The sequence below is a fragment of the Dreissena polymorpha genome, chromosome 9 (genome assembly GCF_020536995.1).
Source record: "Dreissena polymorpha isolate Duluth1 chromosome 9, UMN_Dpol_1.0, whole genome shotgun sequence".
NCBI lineage: Eukaryota > Metazoa > Mollusca > Bivalvia > Myida > Dreissenidae > Dreissena > Dreissena polymorpha.
The window spans coordinates 97,350,500-97,372,346 of record NC_068363.1 but is presented as its reverse complement, the minus strand read 5'-3'; the positions used below and the strand labels follow the sequence as shown (position 1 = coordinate 97,372,346).

At 32.7% G+C, this 21,847-nt stretch overlaps 2 protein-coding genes across 3 annotated transcripts; both read right to left on the bottom strand.

Annotated features, from left to right (window-relative positions):
• Positions 1-3,131: 3,131 nt before the first annotated feature.
• On the bottom strand, positions 3,132-7,895 carry LOC127845659 (integumentary mucin C.1-like). 2 transcript variants are annotated; one of them, XR_008033310.1, is made up of 4 exons: positions 7,608-7,892; positions 5,845-5,908; positions 4,348-5,516; positions 3,132-3,928 (listed from the first exon to the last, which is right to left on the bottom strand). XR_008033310.1 is itself a non-coding variant. In XM_052376684.1 (4 exons), the coding sequence occupies exons 1-4, from the start codon at positions 7,608-7,610 to the stop codon at positions 3,878-3,880; spliced, it is 531 nt and encodes a 176-aa protein (XP_052232644.1). In that variant the 5' UTR covers positions 7,611-7,895; the 3' UTR covers positions 3,132-3,877. The 2 variants fall into 2 exon arrangements, 1 of the variants encoding a protein (XP_052232644.1); XM_052376684.1 differs by having other exon boundaries at positions 5,104-5,516; positions 7,608-7,895.
• Positions 7,896-12,053: 4,158 nt separating this feature from the next.
• LOC127846293 (mucin-2-like) lies at positions 12,054-17,687 on the bottom strand. Its single transcript, XM_052377461.1, has 2 exons — positions 16,097-17,687; positions 12,054-13,251 (listed from the first exon to the last, which is right to left on the bottom strand). Exons 1-2 carry the CDS (start codon positions 17,685-17,687, stop codon positions 13,160-13,162), a joined length of 1,683 nt encoding a protein of 560 aa, XP_052233421.1. The 3' UTR covers positions 12,054-13,159.
• Between the last annotated feature and the right edge of the window lie 4,160 nt (positions 17,688-21,847).

Genomic DNA, 21,847 nt, shown 5'->3' with positions numbered 1-21,847 from the left:
AATATGAAGATTTATCGTAAGACATATTCAACGACATATCTTATAATATATCAGAAGACATATTTTATGTAAATGTTCGTTATTTATTCATCCTTTATTCCTGGAGATAGCTCAAACACTTAAAAGTGATTTGATAAATGCATTTCTATAAAATTAATGTAAAATTGATTTATAACATCCTGACTTATGTACTCGTAGCTCACTATAATCTTGCATTAAATTAAAAAAAAATTGACTTATGTGTGTCAAAACATATAAAGTAAATTATAGACGAATCGATTGCGTTTATGGTATGCAAAACAATGTTGTTTAGACGGTATGATTAAACAAGTCAATAACTTTGTGTTTAAAGTGTTTAATAAGAAAGATTTCTCTACTTTTTTGAGTCTCGAAAAGTGAAAAAGTGTTGTAAGCTCTAAGTAATTGTAAGGTCATTGCAGCCGCAAATGTTAAAAATAAAAATATTCATTTATTTATAGTATAACATCTTCATGAATTTCTGAAATAAGTGTGTAAAAAGTAAGTTTCTGATAGGTCAATTCAAATCTTCTAACATACGAGAAAGGAAATAGAAGTTTACCGAATGGTTTGTAAATTAAATTAGTTTTGAAATGTCTGACTGAAAGGGTTTAAATCAAGGAAAATTGTGTACATATTATTACGAATTGAAATTAAAAACATTAAAATGGAGCAATAAATAGGGATACAATATTTTACATGGAACACATTTCAGTGTTAGATACTGCTTAAATTCTCAAGCCCATAATTAATAAATCTCCTTTCTTTAAAAAAGAACATTATTAGATTATTTGTTTATTATCATACTCAGTAGCAGCAGAATTATGTGCCAACAGTTACTTTCAAAGGTTTTCATCGAGGGCTGAACGGAAAACTGTCGTATCTCCTTCTTTATTTAATATGAGTTACAACATTTCTTCCGTTCACCCCTTGTCATAGTAATGTCTTTTCAGTTCATTATCATTGCCAGAGCATATACATAGACCATCAAATGCCTATGGTTGTGAAGAAACATTCTGGAACTTTATCAACTATTGCTTGTTGATTTCCAAATCAATGCCACTCTATCGTGTCCCATCATAGTCATTTCAATACATCGTATCATTCTAGTATATGTGTTAAATGAAACGTTTCAAATATAGATTCGCGTTTGAAATATGTTTTTGCGATCGTTATGACATTTTTAAAATGTGGCAGGACATTATCATATATCCTGGTTTGACCATGTTTTTATTATGGAACTATCATGATTAGTCCATTCGTTTTTCCTAAGGGTAAGAACTGGTTATACCTAGCAAACATTGTCGAGAGTGTCTTAATAAGCTGCACCATGTCTAATCAATCAAGCTAAAATGAATAAATTTAAACGTAACTATACATGTAAATGCGTCTTCAAGATAATTTAAAATTTCAATCAAAATTTTAAAAAGTAGATTGTGCTGGATTAATACTCTCTTAATTATAAGAGAAAAAAGCTTATGAAATGATTGCACTTAACGGTGAGTTATATCGATAATCAATATGTGTTCCGCCCTTTCTCACTAATGCCAAGTTTATAAATGTTAACACTTTAACACCAAGCATTGGTTGAATCTTGTTTTTCAAAGCTGCACTTTCAGCATGTATTGTTCGAACAAGTGGCGAACAAATGTTAACTTTATGATTCAATTTACAGGAAAACTGCATTAACATGAAGAGACAAGAATCAAGTGGTATGCTTGACAAAACGTTTCAAATCAATACTTCATGTTTTTAAGTACCTTGCGTTTTTAAATTGCTTGATAATGAAGCTAAATCAGTTGACTTGTTGTAGTTTTCATTTAATCTCGAAGATAAGTCTAAATATTTACCCGCTCTAAGTGCTCTTTATTTAAGTACTCTTTGTTTGGTAAGTCATAATTTTGTTAAAAAGATTATTTATATGGTAAAGTATTCGATACGTACAAACAATATGTCGAGTCCTGTGTTTTGCTTATATTACGTACACTTAATTAATCATTCACACATCTTTTCTTTCATATTATGCAATCATTAAGTATTAAATGCATTGAAAGTAATTGAAAGTAAGATGCATCGTAACTGCTAAGACGCTGTGTTGCACCCTTAAGATAGATGGCTCGGTTCCTCAACAACTAAATTGTCCTTGAATGTTGGCTGTTTATTCACGAATGTTGATACCAAACGCTTTCGGGATAGTTCACTCACAAATACAAACTGGTAGACGGGTATGTTGTTCCATAATGTAATTACGATAATACATTTATGTAATATTTATCTGCGACACAAATGTTCAAAATTGCTGTAATTGATAACAAATTTGATATCTGTTTCAAATTGTAAAATTTTAGATGTTATCAATCGTAATCAATGAGCAGGGTATCTAATCGTTCAATACAGATCAATACAAAACAAAATGTCATTGATGAACGTTTGCTGTAAATTAATACACTGCTTAAGAATATATAGTGGATTTAGCTGTGTACAACATATTTTGTATGGGCACCAGTATCTTAAACACATTTCTACTTTCAAGTATTGTTTTATCAGTGAAGAATCAATTAGGTCAGGTAACACAAAGCAGACTAAAGTTTGCTTGAAGTTAAATGCAAGAGATACCATCGAACATAGTTCTGAAAATGCACACTTAAACAAAAACTATGTTACTATTTCTGTTCTGATCCTGTTGATGCACCATGTAAATAGTATGCAGATTACTTGAATAAAAACATGAGATATAGCCTTTAATTTTAAAGACCGATGTGAACGTGTACACAAAAATACCGAACCTTAAGTATCAGACATACAATATTGATTTCATTGCAAGTGTTAATATAATATGCATACCATGTTTGCAACTAGAGATTTCAATGTGGATTACAGTGAAACAACTCACAAGGTTTAGAAACTGTATAATTCAACGTGTTTCAATTAGGAAATATAAATGAACTTACCTAATTTATCAATTTGCAAAATGTTGTTGTTGAGTGCATTATTATATCTGTTTGAATGTGGGTAGTTATTACACATATGCAGCTGATATTTGGCAAAGATTCATCAGAAAGTTTTTGCTCAATGACAGTGATGTTATTAACGGATTAACGGAATTACATGCCATATATATTTATTGTGCAACTTTAGTTATGTTATCTTTGGATATGCATTGTCAAATAGTAATACAAAATATCAAGATAGCAGCAAAAATGAACTTAAATCATCTGAATGAGAACAATTTTTTAAACATATTATACCCGTTAACAGAAACAAATTGTCGTTACAATATTAAAGTATATGGTAAATGTACCTATTTTGATGTGTGTCAGCAATAAAAAAAATAATACATACAAATGCTTATGACGATTCTGAAACATACAGAATTATACGACACAGAGAGGGTAAAATTAATACAACAACGAATATTGGTTCAAATAAATGTCAACAATAACCCTTCATTTGTATGTTTTATGTACCATTCAGTTGTCGAACATACAATAGAACTAATGATGCAATCATGTTGTATCTGTATTTCATGAAAAACAAACTTCTAAATGTAACATATTTTTGTAGAGAAAAGCAAAATACATATTTTCCTTATACAACCATCATACACGTGTTGAATATACACAATATGTGAACAGAATATGTATATACACGTTCACACGTTAATAAAAATGTATACATGTTGAATGCCAATTCAAGTTTTCGTTTTACTCACAACGCGTACTCAACCTGTTATAAACTGATGTTATTTTTTCAAAGATATCCTTCATACGTCTGAAATAATTTGAGATGCAATGCTATCCACTTTTGTGTGAAAGAAAGCCTCACAATATAAAGTGAATTATTGTAGTCGTTGCAACCATCAAGGCGGAAAAACACAACTCGGACATTGCAACTCCATTATTGTTTTGCACTGAAAAAAAATTGAAGAACATGTTAATTATACTCTACTTTAGTAGATGATAAATATAGTTGAGAAGAATTTATTATGATGATGGTCAGTGTTCTTACAATGTTTTTCACAAATTATCCCGACCAACTGAATAAAGCATTCCTTCATTTCTTCTCATTCAGTGCATATAGCTAAAACAATCAAAATATGTTTTGTTATCGTTTTGTATATATATCAATAAAATAACTCTTAAAAAATAATTTTTGAAAAGGTAAATCCTGATAGAATTTTTTGTCCGATCTTAAGGAAAAAAGATTCTTCTTCTAGTAGGATTGTTTCTTTTTATTGCATTAAACCATATTTGTTTATGAGTACTATTCTGGATTGCATTGTATTAACACTCACAAATACTGGAATAACTATAATAAGCGCCGACTTACCGATTGTGGTACCTGTGGTATTTTGCAAATAATCCATTTTTAGAGTGGTAATTGTTGCTATATGTGTCATAATTTTGGTAGGTTTCGTAGTTGTGGTAGCTTTTGTAAGTGTGGTGGGTGTCAAAATTTTGGTATATATTGTAGTTGCGGTATGTTTTGTAATTGTGGTGGGTGTCATAGTTGTGGTAGGTTTCGTAGTTGTGGTAGGTTTTGTAATTGTGATGGGTGTCATAGTTGTGGTATATATTGTAGTTGTTATAGGTTTTGTATTTGTGGTGGGTGTCATAATTGTGGTAGGTTTCGTGGTTGTGGTAGATTTCATAATTGTGGTGGGTGTCAAAACTGTGGTAGATATTGTAGTTGTGGTAGGTTTCGTAGTTGGTATCGAATTTGCAATTGTCGTATTGGTATATTGTGTCGTAGTTACAATATGTGTGTTTTTTCTTATTGGTGTCGAAATGGTGATGGGTGTCAGAGTTGTGGTAGGTGTCGTAGTTGTGATAAGTGTCGTTGTTGAGGTAGGTGTCGTTGATGATTTGTCGTAGGTGCAGCCTTTGAATTTGTAGTTTTCGTAGGTGTAGTTGCCGTAGGTGAATTAGTCGTGGGTGTAGCCGTGGTAGATGTAGTTGTCGTAGTTGTCGTGGTTGTTGTAGGTGTTGTCGTACTTGTAGGTGTATTTTTGGTAGTTGTAGTATTTGTAGTTGTAGTTGTCGTGGGTGAAGTTGTCGTAAGTGTGGTTTTCGTAAATGTAATTACCGTAAGTGTATTTGTCGTAGGTGTAGTCGTGACACCTGTCATTGTCGTAGGTGTGGTAGTTATGGTAGGTGACTTAGTTGTAGATGTTGGTGATGTTGTCGTGGATGTAGATGTCGTAGGTGTAGTAGCGATAGGTGCCGTAGTTGTGGTAGACATCGTAGTATTAGTTGGTGTGGTTGTTGTGGTTGACATCGTAGTATAAGTAGGTGTCGTTCTTCTGGTAGTCACCGTAGTATAAGTAGGTGTCGTTGTTGTGGTAAGCATCGTAGTATAAGTAGGTGTTATAGTTCTGGTGGGCATCGTAGTATTTGATTTTGTTGTGGTTGCTATCATGATTTGTGAGGTTGTTTGAGACGTTGTCATAGAATCTGATGTTTGGTCGTTGCTCGCATTTGTTGTTGTTGTTCCAGATACTAACAAAAATAAATTATACAATTAAGCGCTTCACAATGTTACATACACTGAGGTCAAATCGCCCAATTGGAGCAAAAAGGTACCATGTGCCTTCTTATTTCAATGTAGCATGGTATCTTTTTTGCAACAAGGCGGCGAAATGAAACACTGTTTTAATATTTTGTTTCCATGATAATAATTATAATGCTCACATATATAATAACCCATTATGTGCATAAGGTCCGCTGACTGTATGGTCAAAGGGACACATGTTGAATGCATGTGTTCATGCCTCCTATCTTGCATTTGTATGAATGTGTGTGACATGTATTCACTCGTATCACTTACCTGGTAAATAGGCGTTAAGCAGCACCAGACCCATCAGCACACACTTGTTGATCCGCATCTTTGCCTGAACATAACAAAGATGTCTTGCTACAGATTAATATCATTTAACGTTTGTATTATGTTTAGTTGATCTGCTAGTTGACATAGAGGCCATCCACATATAAATAAAAAAATCAACTCAGTTGGTCTGCATTTAAATAATAAAGTGTAAATTTATTGTTGTATAAATCAAAATAAGACAATATTATACAATATAATATATTTTAACAACTATTTTAGATTTTATATTTTAAATTTCAAACTAACAAATAATGAATAAGAATCAATTTAGTTGTAAATCCAATGACAACTTGGAGTCAATCCAGCATAAATGGTTCATTATCTTTATATTTTCTCAAAGTTCTATTGAGTATGATTCCATCAATCTTAAGATCAATGGCAGAACAGTGTGACTTATCCTACCAATATTGAATTAAATTGACTGACGCACTGAGTTAACATGATATGCCTAAAATGGAATTAGATGCATGACAAAACCTTTTTTCGTCAAAACGTTATGTTCTGAAGTACTGCAACTGTCTACGCCGAAGATAAAAAGGTGGAATTGTTAGTTTTTTCTTGTTACCTCTAAGATTTACTTGCTGAAAGTGGTCTTAAGTTAATAAATCATAAGTGTTTTTATTAAAAAATATTAATTATATGAAAGAGAATATTGAAACGTGTTAACAATATGTCCACATGTGGACTTTAAAAGATAACATGATACTACAAAATCCAGCTTTGTTTCTGATGTGACGTATGTTATATTAATGATTGATACATAACATTTATTTTAGATTGTGTAATCACAAAGTAGCCCATGCATTGGTAAGTATACAGCATTAGAAGAAGATATATGGTCAGTACAAAGACACAGTCATTACGCCCTAGATTTAGGTTGTTCGTCCCACATCAAATATTTTACTGTATGCTCCTTCTGATGAGGTGTTCAACATATAAAGCTAAAGCTTCGCCCCTTTAATGTCGGTTGTGTACTCATTTTAACCCAAGGCCGCATGATCATGCAATAATAAAATATTAATTGCTTAATAATTGCACATAGTTGTGCCATGGCTGAAGTCAGAGGCATAATAAATAAATTGGTTGTTCGATTTCTTTAAATTGTGGATTGAAAAAATCTACAAAATATGAAAAATGAAGAAAAAGTCACTGAACACACAATATTTGTCATAATCATGAACACATGTTTTAAAAAATGTTGTGAAAAAAGCAAATTTTCTTATTCTTGCCATCAGCTTATAAATTAGTCTCTAAACAGTACTATCGAATGCAGGACCTAAAATATGAAAATAAAATCGGTTTGTTAAATAAGTATAAGCACACCTTTACACAGTGGCATCAGTAAAAAAACAAAATAAGCGCCAAAAAATAAGCGCCAATTGATAGTTTACAATTTTCTTCATGATAGCTGAACGGATGTAATTAAGAGTCATATGTAATTACGTTATAAAGCCATATTTATATTTATTGACCTGGTGTATTAAGTCTTCATTATATACAAAAAGACTATGTGATGAATGCAAAGGCATTTTAAGATTAAAAAAAACACTTTGTTTTCTTTGATCACTTAATACAAAGCGTACAGATCAATATTTTAAATCAGGTATTTAGTAATTAAAATCAATTTAAATTTTATAAATAAACATAGAAAATGATACATTTTAATCACATACAATAAAGAAGCATTCCTTTATAATACAAACCATTTTACACAGAAATCCTTCTTGTCCACATGTTTATCTGAGTTTGGAGACGAAAGCTTCTGATATTTTAACTGCCTTCCTTAAGCACGATATTTCCTTAACAACGCTTTCCCTCGCAAATAAAAGGTGATTAAACAAAAAAAGGAAAGAAGATAAAATTAACTCGGAAGTGTTGTAACATTTTTTCATCACCAGTTCATACGTTAAGATTTGTATTATTACCAAGCCTTTTGGGCAAAATTATCTTCAAAATATCCTTCTTCACGCTTACGGAGACTTAAAAAAGCATTATCGTTCCGCGTCATCGAAAAGAATCCCTAAAATGCAGTATAGTTACTTTTAATTTGTCATATTAGGACAACGTTTTGACAAGTATTTTATTTGAGCTCACCTGGGCATGAAAGGCTAGCTCACCTGGGCATGAAATGCTAAAGGTGAGCTATTGTGGTCAGTCTATGCCCGACATGCCGCGTCGTGTGTTATGCGTATTGTATCGTGGTGTCATTGTGACCACTCTTGGAAGCCACAAGTTCCATCTAGTCTTGATGAATATTTGTAAGAATATGTCATCTGATTAAGATGTAGTTACCACTCTAGAAGCCACATGTATTACGAAATATTGATGAGACTTGTTCTGAATTTTGATCTTGAAAGTATTTTGGCCAGGTTTCACGCGCGTAATCAACTAGCTCACCATGTCATATAATCGAAGAACGTTGTGACCACTATAGAGGCCACATAATTGACTAAGCGTATTCAAAATATTAATCCTGTATCTAGTTATAGTTGCAATCTATCTTAAATAAATAGATTAAGGCAAATTATCATGAGTCACCTGAAGTACACTTCTTTTGTAAAGATACCTTACTTGACTGAAACGAACGATTAAGGATAGTTATCTTTTGTCATCATTTAACAAGATTCTTTCAAGTGGAATACCTACTTTGTTTCTCGTGTAAATAATGTGATAAATTGGCAGACATAGCAACCAAAGTATTGAATGTGCATCCATACAGATTATGCAGTTAATCAATTCTGCTGAGTGTTTTTTGTAAATATATATATTTTTAAACCTTTAAAACTAGTTTACAAAATCGGATTGTCATGTGGATGACAAAAAAAAACACCCGATACAAAAACCTGGATAAACTGAATAGTGCGATCTTTTTTTTGGATGAGAAACAGGAAAGCATATGAAGTAGATGATTTGTCTTGTATCCAGACGTCCTAAGACAAGAAAAAGGAAACTTATTCAACTGACAAAAAATCTCTCCAAGAAAGATTGATACAAAGTATATTATTGCAATCATCGTTTATCATATTTAATATAATAAAGCATCTACACTGAAGATTTGGCAATATATGTCTTTTACAGAGTTATTGCCCTTTGATCAGTTTTATTGTGCAGAGCATAACTCACGTAATATACAATATATTTATATAAAATGTTTAGTCAACTTTTAGAAGAAGCGCATAGTACAAGACCCTGAACCTTCATATCAGTTTTGTAATTATTGTCCTTACCTTATTTTCTTGAGTCCGTATATTTTGTGCATAATAATTACAGATATTACAGTTAACTTTCCAAGAATGAAAGATGGCTTGAAGAGAAAATGTTCATATATGAATCGATACTCTTTTCTCAGTATTTACACAGTTATTTGTCATGTACCAATCATAAATTCATTAGTATTTAAAAGATCATGTATTATCAAGAATTGAAAGGGGTTTGAAAGGATTAAACAAATTATATATTAAATGAGTACATATAGAGGTAGTGCTGGGTAAAAGATCCATAATTTGTTTCTAACAAATTTTGAAATCCCCCCACATTTGCTTATGTGTATGTGCAGCTTACCTAGCAGAACATAAAATACATAACATAAATAAATTTTCAAAAGGATTACTAGAAAAATATCGATTGAATTGAAATAGAAATTCGTTAATTGATAAACAGAGAAAAAGCAGAGTAACAGGACAGTAACTTTTTTCTCAATATTTATTGACTTGACATGTTGCAACTTATTTATTTTCTTGTGCACTCAATAATTCAATAAATATTGACGATACAAAGATTAAACTTCATAGATAAACATAGAGATGGGGATTTTAAATTGCAAGAAATATAACTCTTTTATGTGTTTTATTAGTTATTGTCCTTGTTATTTTAATGTGGAAAGCCAAGTAAAATATTGTAATTGAATGTGTAGATCATAACTGAAAACGTTTCAAAGATAATGAAATGAATCTTCATACAATAAAAGAAGACTTTTAGAGGAAGTGGCGAGCGCAAGAGCCATAACTCTTTCGTTGATATTTATGGAGATAAGGTCTTTCGTTTTATTTTCTTGTACAAATGTTCAATTTAGTTATAAAAAATAAGTGCAATAACAATTCGCCTGTTTATAGAGGCCATTTAGAGAATTCTCATTTTAATTAAATACATAAAACTTATTTGTTTTCCCAACTTTTATTGAAGATAAGATTAATACTTCTTTGCCATTTGGTCTTTAAAGTGACAGCACTTGTTTTAAATAAAAGTGATTTTATAAGTAACCATATGCTCTTTTCTTTGGAATGATACTCAAATTGATTTGTTCTGATCAATTTCATCATTGATAATTGTTTTTTAAAATCAAGAAACACGTGTTTTACTAAAGTATTTAAAATATAAAAACGTACGTATGTTTCCAATAGCATTGTGTACAGTATCATATACTCTTTTTTGCCTGACCTAGAGAAACTGGCCAAAGCAATATTTCCTAATTTAAACAAGAAATATCGTTAAAAATATATACGGCTTTGAGTTTAGTTTGTTTAGCTGTGTAAATCGATCGTCAATAAATTCAAAGAGTTATGATTTATGTTGCGGAGGTGTTTCTGAACAGTTCTTAGCCATATGACATCTACTTACATTAAAATGATTAATTATTAAATTACGTAGTTTAAATCTTATCAGAAACCCTCCTCTTGGAATGTAAACGCCCAACGAAGACTTGCATTTGTGAAATAAAGCTTGGAGATATTGTGGTTGTGGGTGACAGGGTTGACGAATCCGGACATTAATTAAAAAATTGTTCAGCGACAGGTAATCGTGTATAACAGTGCAGTATTTGTACCCTGTCAAAATAAGCATTAGCCTTCCTATGTTAGTTTATGTATGTTCCTCGTAATCAAGCAAACTTAACAGTTTTAGACAGATTATGTTTACTTTAAAAAGCCTTTCTTTTTTTTAGATAATACTTGACAAAAGCCGACAATATCGAGATAACGAGGTTGGTGTAAGTGCGTCGTAAACGTTAATCGTCATAATGAAATGTGACCGGTCAAATATTTTTATAGTAGGACTCATATAAGGTTATGGTCAACAACAGCTAAAACACGTCTGTTTAAGGTAAAAAACAAGGTGACATGGATTGTTAATATGTCTTATCTTTTCCATTGTAAACTGCATGAGGATAGCATGGATACTATATGTAATATTATCTTTCAGGACACTTTATTCACATAAACAGAAAATTATGAAAAAAACAGTACAGATCAATGCCCTTATACTCAAAGCTACTTTGGTAAAATATGGATGAAATCCCTTCACAAAGTTCTGTGTCTTATGTTCGTTCATTATGATGCATTTTTTCGATGTAAAAGCCTTAAACACGTGAATGGCTTATTGCCATAAATTAACATTTTATTCTTTTATAAGCAAACTTATGTTAAGATTACCCTTAGGGGCTTTGATTGTGACAACCAGATCTGACATATCAAATCTCTATTAGATTGAAAAGTCTTCAACTATTTAGCAATTAAATAGTAATTAGATTGAATGCGTTTTAATTCCCTTTTATTATTGTTTAATTTGAGTTACAATGCTATGAGGTTAAATTTTATTTACACGTAAATGTATCATTAATATTGCTGGGCCAAGTGTGAGGTTGAGCGCTCTATAACCCGTTTAAACCTCCGATGCTTTGCATTTACCGTTCCAAGGCGGTGACCCCAGCTTTATTCTCATATGTGTTCATGTTGTTTTGTATTGTGCTATTTTGTGCTGTATTGTACTGTTTGGGCAATCGGTCACTTGCCTTAAATAAAGGGCCAACTAATTGTTTATAATAAGAATTTAATACTGCTCCAGCAGCTGGAGTTTCACTTCTTTATATTTAACACCAAGAATAACATGTTTGCAATAATGAACTTCAATGTTGAATGCGGATAAATAATCCAAGAACGTACGTGTATTTACTAATCGATTAAATCTTATTGAAAGCAAACAAACACCTTATCCAAGCATATTTCATGTCATTTGTATAGACATCTACACAATAAAAAGGAAGACAGACACAAATAAATCTACGTACGTAATCACAAAAAATAATATTTATATCAAAGCTAAGAGAAAAAACAAAAATATTTAATTATTGTAATTTATTATATACATAGATCAGCTTTAAAGGGACCGTCAACCACGAATGACGAACAAAGAAAAGTTCTAAAATATCGTTTTTTTTACAATTATTAGTTTACATTGTGTTGTTAAGTTTTAATATTTTCATATATTCGGTAACAAAATTACTGGGTATGTGTACCAGGTAACTACAAGTTAACTATAAATAACGCAAGTAGATTGATCATCATCGTCACGTAGTAAACCCAGGAATGCAAATTGTACATGCGTAGTGAATTGTATATATTTTATATATAAAATGATAAATCTACTTGCGTTATTTATAGTGTGTATATTGTTATGTCACCTATTTTCGCGATGTACTTTCGATTTCACATCGCGAAATTGTATTACCGAACATACTGAAAATATGAACTTCTTTCAAATAATGTAATATACCAGTCGTGATATTTTAATCAATATAAACTAAAAATTGTAACACATACGGTATTTGAGAACTTTTTTGTTCGTCATTCGTTGTTGACGGTCCCTTTAAAACGAACATGTAATGTTATAAGAGACATATGTTCATAAAATATTTATTGCAGAATCAACCAATCAATTGATGCAAAGTGAAGTCTTTCTCAAATATTATGCATATCATTACATAAACATAAAACACGCACACAAAAATTAACATAATTATACAAAACGCCAAGATACTTAAATTGATACCATATTATAGATTGCTGACAAAGCAAGGTATCCTCTTTGTGAACGCTTTATATAAGATAATTATACGTATGTTTTACTGAACATTGCTATTACTTTTACCACTGTAGAGCATCAAATGGAAGTAATTCTGTTTTATTTGAATCATGTTGTAGTAGAATTTCATCAGAATATTTTTACAACAAATATAAAAGTATTGGCTACATAATTGTTGTGCAAACCAAAGTTCAACTTTATATTTTCAGCTTTCGTAAAAGTACACACGATGATAACAGAATACCCATATACATCTCAATACTTGAAAAAAGACTTATATTATACAGGTCAAAGTCCAGAAAACAGAGTTTGTTTTAATCGCAGTACAAATACTGTTCTTAGCTTTGATCATACAATCAAAGTTTCCAATCCAACGCTGTCAATGCCGTCGAAATGGGCTTCAATGAACAGTATTCATTATTGTTGCTGTGATCACCACCATTGTGAAGGAGAGGTTCATCTCAGACTTTGTTGCTCCATTATCGTAATGCGCTGAAAATATTTGTGACACGTGCACATTATGCTTAACATGAATATTAGTATCATTTAAGTTACTGCATTATATAATGTATTAATTTTATGATTTCCAAATGTCCTGTTTCATACACATTTTATATACCAATTCAACCCAACATTTCTCTAAAAATGCTTATCACCTCACTTATAACTTAAAAAATAAATATGAAACATTTTGTAGCATCGTGTTTTATAAATATCGGTAAGTTACTTTTCTAAACTGATCTCTTTTTAGTATTTATTTTTTAAATGTGCATTAAAAATAGCGCTCAAATTTGGTCAGTGTCGGCCCAGGTACTTCATAAAAGTAGCACAGGCTCTCTTACGTATACTGCAATTTATTCCGGGTACAAAACATTCCTTTAAGGCACCCGACCATACTCCGGGGTACTTTTTGTTTATTTTCTATACTCTGGGTAATTTTTAGTTGTTCGCTTGCTTCGTTTGTTGTTCGATTTTACGGTAAACCTGAGAACGAGTTGTATTATGTATGCCAGAGGTTGAGTTTTTCAACTATATTCATTCAAAAATAAAAACATAACGTGAATATCGTGTTAAATGGAATATTTTTCAACGGAGCGTATATAGAAAAGAACCAATAAACAATGTTAGAAATATACGTGTCGCGGAAGATAACGTTTATGAATGATTAAAGTAGTCCACTATCTGTTGCGTCTTAATCACGTGGTATTTTTGCTCAGCACAGGTTATTTATAATCTGAGGCTTTTAATAGACGAGGGAAAATAAAACTACGGCTGATCAACAAGTGTAGTGTTATATCGAGAGTTCAATACACTATCACGCGTATGTTGCGTAACCTCGTTGATAGTGCTTGCTACCACAGAGGGGTTAAATTTGATATGTCCGGGAAACGTTATTTTGTTCTGGACAGCGGCGTATGTATGCTCAATTGCATGGGTGATAACAACGCAATATTATAAGGTAAAGTGTGTTAACAGTTCTCAATTTATAAAACGTTGAACATGAGTTGCGAAAATGCTGACTTTGAAATAAAGTTTGAAATTTTCGTTTCTAAATTGATAACAAAAGTTGAACTATTGTGTGTATGTTTTCACTTGTTAGTCGTATTTTCACCACATGAAATGTGTGTTCTTATAGTCAAACCACAAAAGGTGTTACTAGGTACAAATCATACTACGGGAGTTCCTCAATATTATGAGTGTATTTCTCAACCATCACAATATATCGTATGTTAATATTTAACACGCAGTTTTCTTTGGAAACATTCAAATCACACATTCATGGACGCGTCATGCGAAAATGGGTCTTATGGCGTTTTGACCAATGTAGCTCAAGCCCAGCCTGTGCATTTGCGTAGCCTTGTCAGAGGCGATTATGTCCGCAATGAAATCACTCAATGTTTTATGGTCTCATTGTGTATATCGTGACCACACTGAGAGATGCGCAGGCTATGATGGGCGCATATGGCATAAGACCCATTTTTCGCATGACGCGGGTCTTTTTAAATTTCATTGCGACTTGTAAATGGCATATTTTAACACAATGCATTCCGATTTAAATTGAATTCGAAAAAGCAAATACAGTACACTGGCAAAAAGAGAAGCCTATACAGGCGTTCAGGAACGATGTCCACACGTGCTGACCAAGTACGGCAAACATATGTGGTTAGATAACGAAACACTTTACTATTTCAATGTTTTTTTTTCAGATCTTGAAAGCAAAACTGTGTTTATCGATAGTTAATCTTGTCTTCCCTTAAAATTTAGTGACCAAGTAAAGACCCCGAAATTCTGCGAGATTGATTTTAACGCGTAATTGTAACTGGACCACAGTTTATGTATATGTGTCGTTTGAACATGCAGAGAGTAGTCCGGAATTTCGTACATTGAACAGTGTTACATCCTTTTCGCTGCGTACTGACACAGTGTTGCAGCAAAATTTTCTCTCGAATCAGATTATAAAATACTCTAAGGTATTCATTCGTGCCTGCTGGCGTTATGTAGATGTCATTAAAGATGAAAAGCTGGGTAAAAAGCACACGAGTCTTTCATACCGATGCAAAAGTAAGAGACTGGTTGACACCGTGTGATTTACTAGGGTAACAAGTAATGCATCAACAACAAAGAAAGAGTAAACATCGCTGTCTTTATGACTACCTAATTCGTGGTTAAAAACTACTGCTCGCAGATTTTTTAAATTTATTTCCATAAATTACCTTATTGTATATTTTGAATTGTACATGTTGTCAAAAAAAGTTTTGTAAAGGGAATTTCCTATTCCCATTATTTTCTTAGTGTGATAGGTTTTTGATATTCCAACAATATTCATTTAATATCATGGCGATTGCAAATTTTATTTTTTATTTACTGGTTCTCATTATACCATTTTCATCATATTTTGAATGCTTTCAGAACGTCAAAAAAGAGACATACTGTTGTTATTTTGACTAAAGCTATCTCTATAACATAAATATGAGGACAAACAGTGCACATACATCTCAAACTGTTCGTTAAGACACACTCTTTATCAATTTTAATGGGTTGTGCTCATTTCAAACTTGCGATTTAAGAAGCTATAACATAATTGTGAAAAATGAGTTGCGTCTTTGATTATAGAATAGCGAACGCCTTCAGCGCTTTGATTACTATACCCAAGAGTACCCGGCGTACTTTTAAGTAGTACCAGAGCCGAATATCACCCACCGAACGTTAGTCACAACACTTTTTTGTGATTTGTTTTTAATTGCAATGAACCATATTGGTTAAAAAGTAGTGAATATTCGGATTTTATTACATCATCCCGCATACATAATGCACACTATTTATACCTCTTACGTACCTGTTGATGTACTGTTGGTATTTGGCAAATGAGAGATGCTTATTGGATTTGTAGTTGTTGCTGGTGTTGCATTTGTTGTGGGTAGCATCTTAGTTGTGGCAGGCGCCATAGTATTAGTAGGTGTCGTAGTTGTGATAGACGTCGTAGTATAAGTATTTGTCGTAGTTGTGGTAGGCGTCGTGGTATTAGTACGTGTCGTAGTTGTGGTAGGTTTCGTAGTTGTGGTAGGTATCGTAGTTGTGGTAGGTGTCGTAGGTATAGTAGGTATCGAAGTTGTGGTAAGTGTCGTAGTTGTGGTAGGTGTCGTAGCTGTGGTAGGTGTCGTAGTAGTGGTAGGTGTGGTAGTTGTGGTAGGTGTCGTAGTTGTGGTAAGTGTTGTAGGTATGGTAGTTATCGTAGTTGTGGTAAATGACGTAGGTATGGTAGATATCGTAGTTGTGGTAGGTGTCGTAGTTGTGGTAGGTGTCGTAGTTTTGGTAGGTATCATGGTTGTGGTAGGTGTCGTAGTTTTGGTAGGTGTCGTGGTTGTGGTAGGTGTCGTAGTTGTGGTAGGTGTCGTAGGTATGGTATATATCGTAGTTGTGGTAGGTTTCATAGTTGTGGTAGATATCGTAGTTGTGGTATGTGACGAAGTTACGGTAGGTGCCGTAGGTATGGTAGATATGGTAGTTGTGGTGGTTGGCGTAGTTGTGGTAGGTGTCGTAGTTGTGGTAGGTGTCGTAGTTGTGGTAAGTGTCGTAGGTATGGTAGTTATCGTAGTTGTTGTAGGTGTCGTAGTTGTGGTAGGTGTCGTAGTTGTGGTAGGTGTCGTAGGTGTGGTAGTTATTGTAGTTGTTGTAAGTGTCGTGATATGTAAGATATCGTAGTTGTGGTAGGTTTCGTAGTTGTGGTAGATGTCGTAGTTGTGGTAGGTGTCGTAGTTGTGGTAGGTGCCGTACGTATGGTAGATATAGTAGTTGTTGTGGTTGGCGTAGTTGTGGTAGATGTCGTAGTTGTGGTAGGTGTCGTAGTTATGGTAGGTGTCGTAGTTATGGTAGGTGTCGTAGTTGTGGTAAGTGTCGTAGGTATGGTAGTTATCGTAGTTTTTGTTGGTGTCGTAGTTGTGGTAGGTGTCGTAGTTGTAGTAGGTGTCGTAGGTGTGGTAGTTATTGTAGTTGTTGTACGTGTCGTAGGTATGTAAGATATCGTAGTTGTGGTAGGTGTCGTAGTTGTGGTAGATGTCGTAGTTGTGGTAGGTGTCGTAGTTGTGGTAGGTGCCGTACGTATGGTAGATATAGTAGTTGTGGTGGTTGGCGTAGTTGTGGTAGATGTCGTAGTTGTGGTAGGTGTCGTAGTTATGGTAGGTGTCGTAGTTATGGTAGGTGTCGTAGTTGTGGTAAGTGTCGTAGGTATGGTAGTTATCGTAGTTTTTGTTGGTGTCGTAGTTGTGGTAGGTGTCGTAGTTGTGGTAGGTGTCGTAGGTATGGTAGTTATCGTAGCTGTTGTAGGTGTCGTAGTTGTGGAAGGTTTCGTAGTTGTGGTAGATGTCATGCTGTTGATGTGGCTTCAGATACAGAAAAAGTAAGTATAACACTGCAGCACAACTCTGCATTACAAACATAGCAGTTCAATGAAACATTGTTAAAGAAAATGGCAAGTGTATGACTAGTTTTCCCATACTTTGGTTGAAGTTCTGAAATGGTCACTAATTCCTGTGCACTTAGTACTGGTACGCTAGCTTACTTAGGAAAAGTGTAATAAACTTTGTGATGTGATATGACATACTGTTGAAAACATTAAAAAACATCCAACTGAACAAACTAACCAATGCTTGTGAAATATTCGTTTGTTTGTTCTTTCTTAAGCACGTGCATATATAAATGTACGTGTAAACTCGTATCACTAACCTTTTAAAAGAGCAGAATGTAGCCCCAGAACCATCAGCACAAAATAACTGAGTCGCATGTTTGCCTGAATTTAACAAAGGTGCCTTGTTAGTACTACATTTAACACATCATGTTAGATAACTTTTAATTGATTTGTTTGTTTACACAGATACGCTATATGACAACATGATTATATAATATATGCATACAAAAGTATTATATGCAATCATTTTGTATGTTTTTTAAATAGTTTATTAACCACATTATAGGTATACAAAATGAAACATATTCTTATAGCTTATCCAGGAAAAAGTTGATATTTTACAATTCAAATTCATTTACAATTAAGACAAATCCGATCATTCGTTTCATGTATGTTCTTCTTTTCTCCAATTAGAAAATTGTAGCCAAAATGTGACCACTAAATAGTTCTATATGATTTATTTGTTTCAAAGCGCAAACATCAATATACCATCAACTAGGCAATGACCAATCGAAAACTAAATGTGAATTGTCTGATAATTATATGGGATTGAACAATGAATAAAAAAGTATGTGAAAAAAATTCGAACGCAGACAATGTTATCACGTGATGTGTCAGAACTGCATATGTTCAAGTACCACAATATTCCAAGTTGCTTGGTCATGCAGTTAAAATGGTTGATTTGTTTTGTTCGCTCTTGACTTTTAAGTTGACTCTCAAGATTGACTTGCTCCAAGTAGTCTTACTTTGATAAGACATAAGTGTGTTTTAAAGATATTATATGATAAAGAATGTTGATACTAGGATGCAATATTTCAACATGTGAACCCTTAATATTTGCCCTAGAGTAAGTCCCACGCCACCAAACCTACTATATGATCGTTCTGATGAGATGTTCTACAAATTGCAATATTAAGGTCATTAAACGATTCAGTTTTACTCCTGGATTGTTGATTGCCTACTCCCATTAATCAAATCTCATATGAACTGCTGTTGTTTCTTGTACATTTACCATACGCCTTTCACAGTGGGGTTAATACAAGAAATCGTGAGAGAATGGTACTTATCTGTTTAATATTATGATTATTTTTAAAACGATAATTGGTTTTATAATTTATTTTACATAGACTTTATTTTATTCCAATTATGTGAACTATTATCTTGTCTCTTGTCACAGATAAAACACGTTCGTATGTAACCAAAATGACAGAGTTGATGCTACTATTCGTAACGTTTTGAATGTTGGGATCATGCGACTGAAACCATGTGATGAAACGGACCTCCTATTTATCAGACTTAAGATTTAAATAATATCTAGAAAACACCTTGACCTGTGATCATCTAAATTTGTTGTATGCTGGAAACATGAGAGGAAAGTACGAAGTTAATTATATGATCAAAAATGTTCATAAATTGTCTTTGAATTTTTAACACAATCTTTTTTAATTTAAGGAAGGCTTTAAAACACCAATTCAAAAAATATATATTATGCTTCTTTAAAATGTATTAAAAATGACCATAAATAAAATGCTTTTAGCCGTGAAGGTCATTGAGAATTGTCTGTTGGCGTTAATATCGGTGGATCACTATTGAATAGAATTTTAAACTCTAGTAAATATATCAATTCCGATCAGATACATCAACGTTTTAAACGTTTAATTAGGAACATTTAAAAAAATCAGATTAATAATACATTTTCAAGAGCTAGGGGTAAACGTTAGTTCTTGTGCACATTATAAGTCCGGATCCGATGCAGTGTGTTGTGCGGTTATCAAATTTTATGTTGTTTCAATTATCAGAGGCCGCATTTTTTATCGAATTTTAATGTAACTTGATGTCATTGAGTTATATCTTCGAATATGATGTTACCTTTCTAGAAGGCACATCAATTGCTCGATATTGATTACGTTAAGTCAGAAAGTTTATCGTGACAATATTTAAGTTGCCTTTGAACCTGGATTGCGTGCATCCATACACTACCTGACCAGGTCAAATCTTAGAAGAAAATTGTTTTCAATATAGAGACTAAAAAAGTTACTCAATCTCAATAAAAATTATCTAATTTTTTAAATCAACAAATTCTATGATACGTATGAATCTGGGTCACATGCCGGCAAACATTTGGTCAAGCAAATGCTTAGAAAACAAAAATTGTTATCAAACTCAAGGCCATCTTTAGGCCTCAATTTTTATGAAACTAACCGATAATTGTAATCTATACCAAATAAATGCCGATATTGAACCTGATCACGCGCTTTGAAACCAGGCCCAATGAAGAGAATATCTAGTTTAAAACTGTATAGACCAAAATTATAAAACTATTATGATGAAACTTGAAATTGAATCCGGTTTACGTGTCTTTTCAACTAGGTCACCAATTCAAACCTTAGACAAACCTTATTACAACTTGAAACTCCATGACTCAACCTGGATAAACATGGTCAGAATACTTAACTTGACAATATCTATGCCAATAGTGTATCGTGTTCACATGTGTTAAAAATTAGGTCACTAGGTCAACTCTTTTGAATACCCATATAAACACTCCCGAAATCACAATTATTTACCATTATTGATGGTCAGAGCATTTATCTTGACATTATAAAACTATGTTTCAATCTGGTTCATTTGAGGTAAACCACTTGAACACCAGGTCAAGGCTTTGACAAACCTTGAATCCAGGTGAGCGATGCCTTTATAAGTAGAGCAAACTGTCTCAAAGAACTCGCATATTCAGGGGGGTAAATGGTCTCCGATCATAAACAGAGAGTTTCGCATACCAAAATGTTAGTTAGATTATGTAGATTGGGAAAAATAAAAAAATAAAAAGTGCTGGGGGGGCTGAGAAATCCAAGATGGCGTCCAAGATGGCTGCCAAAAATAGAAAAAATAGAAAAACGAAAAAATGACTCTTTTTTCGTAAATGTTTGCTATTTTTATGTGTTTTAACTCTCATAAATGTTAGTTTTAGTATTTAAATTGTGATTCCATGGAAACATGTTGTAAATTTAGAGTGAATATATATTTTTTTATAAAAAATAAAAAAATATGTTAATGTGTGTTAGTTGTTTAACATATATGTTCAAATTCAATACATGAAATGAAGTTTTCATTACTTTTAAATGTCAGATATAATAAATAAATACAAATAAACACAAAAGCTTTAAACAATATGTTCCAAAGTGTTTTAATTTGTTTTTGAAACACAATATAGTGGGTGGTGCGAATGTATATGCACTTCAGTGAGACATATCGTGGGGTTCGTAGCAGCGCTTTACCATATCCGGGTTTTGTTTGCTAAACGTTTTATAAATAAATTTATATTTATTATTATGGTATAAACATTTGAGCAATTCGAAATATACACAAGATTTCATTTTTTTTATTTTTTTGTTATCCCAAATGTCTTAAGTAACATTTGAGGAAATACTTAAATTTCGATGAATGTAATTTCAGATTAATATAAATACTGACCCTAACCCTTGATTTTAGTAACAAATTAGTAAGAAAATGTCTCAAAAATATAACTAATTACATTTTTGCAAACCAAAAGAAGATTAAATAGTAATTCGGAAGTATAAGCATCATTTATGTCACAAAGAAGAAAGGAGAATAAGAAAAATATTTTTTTTTCATATATCTTGGACGCCATCTTGGATTTCTCAGCCCCCATCACTTTTGAACCTTATGATCAATAATTTCACAATCTACAGAACATAACGAACATTTTGATATGCAAAACTCCTTGTTTATTATCGGAGACCAGTTTGTTGGTATAAATCTCTCCATACTAAACTAAAACTACTATATGTACCAGTATTAGAATCGGTAAGATGAGGTAACACAAAAGTAAAGTCAAGTTTGTTTGAGGTCAAGCGCAAGATAGCAGCAACATATTGGTTA

Coding starts and splice junctions, on each gene's coding strand:
- LOC127845659 (XM_052376684.1), bottom strand. Junction 5,517..5,844: donor GCTTAACGCCTATTTACCAG/GTAAGTGATACG, acceptor TATTTTTGTTAG/TATCTGGAACAACAACAACA. Junction 3,929..5,103: donor CTACGACAAATACACTTACG/GTAATTACATTT, acceptor ATTTTTTTTCAG/TGCAAAACAATAATGGAGTT.
- LOC127846293 (XM_052377461.1), bottom strand. CDS start 17,687: ATGCAGAGTTGTGCTGCAGTGTTATACTTACTTTTTCTGTATCTGAAG. Junction 13,252..16,096: donor TACCAACAGTACATCAACAG/GTACGTAAGAGG, acceptor AAATATTTTCAG/CGCATTACGATAATGGAGCA.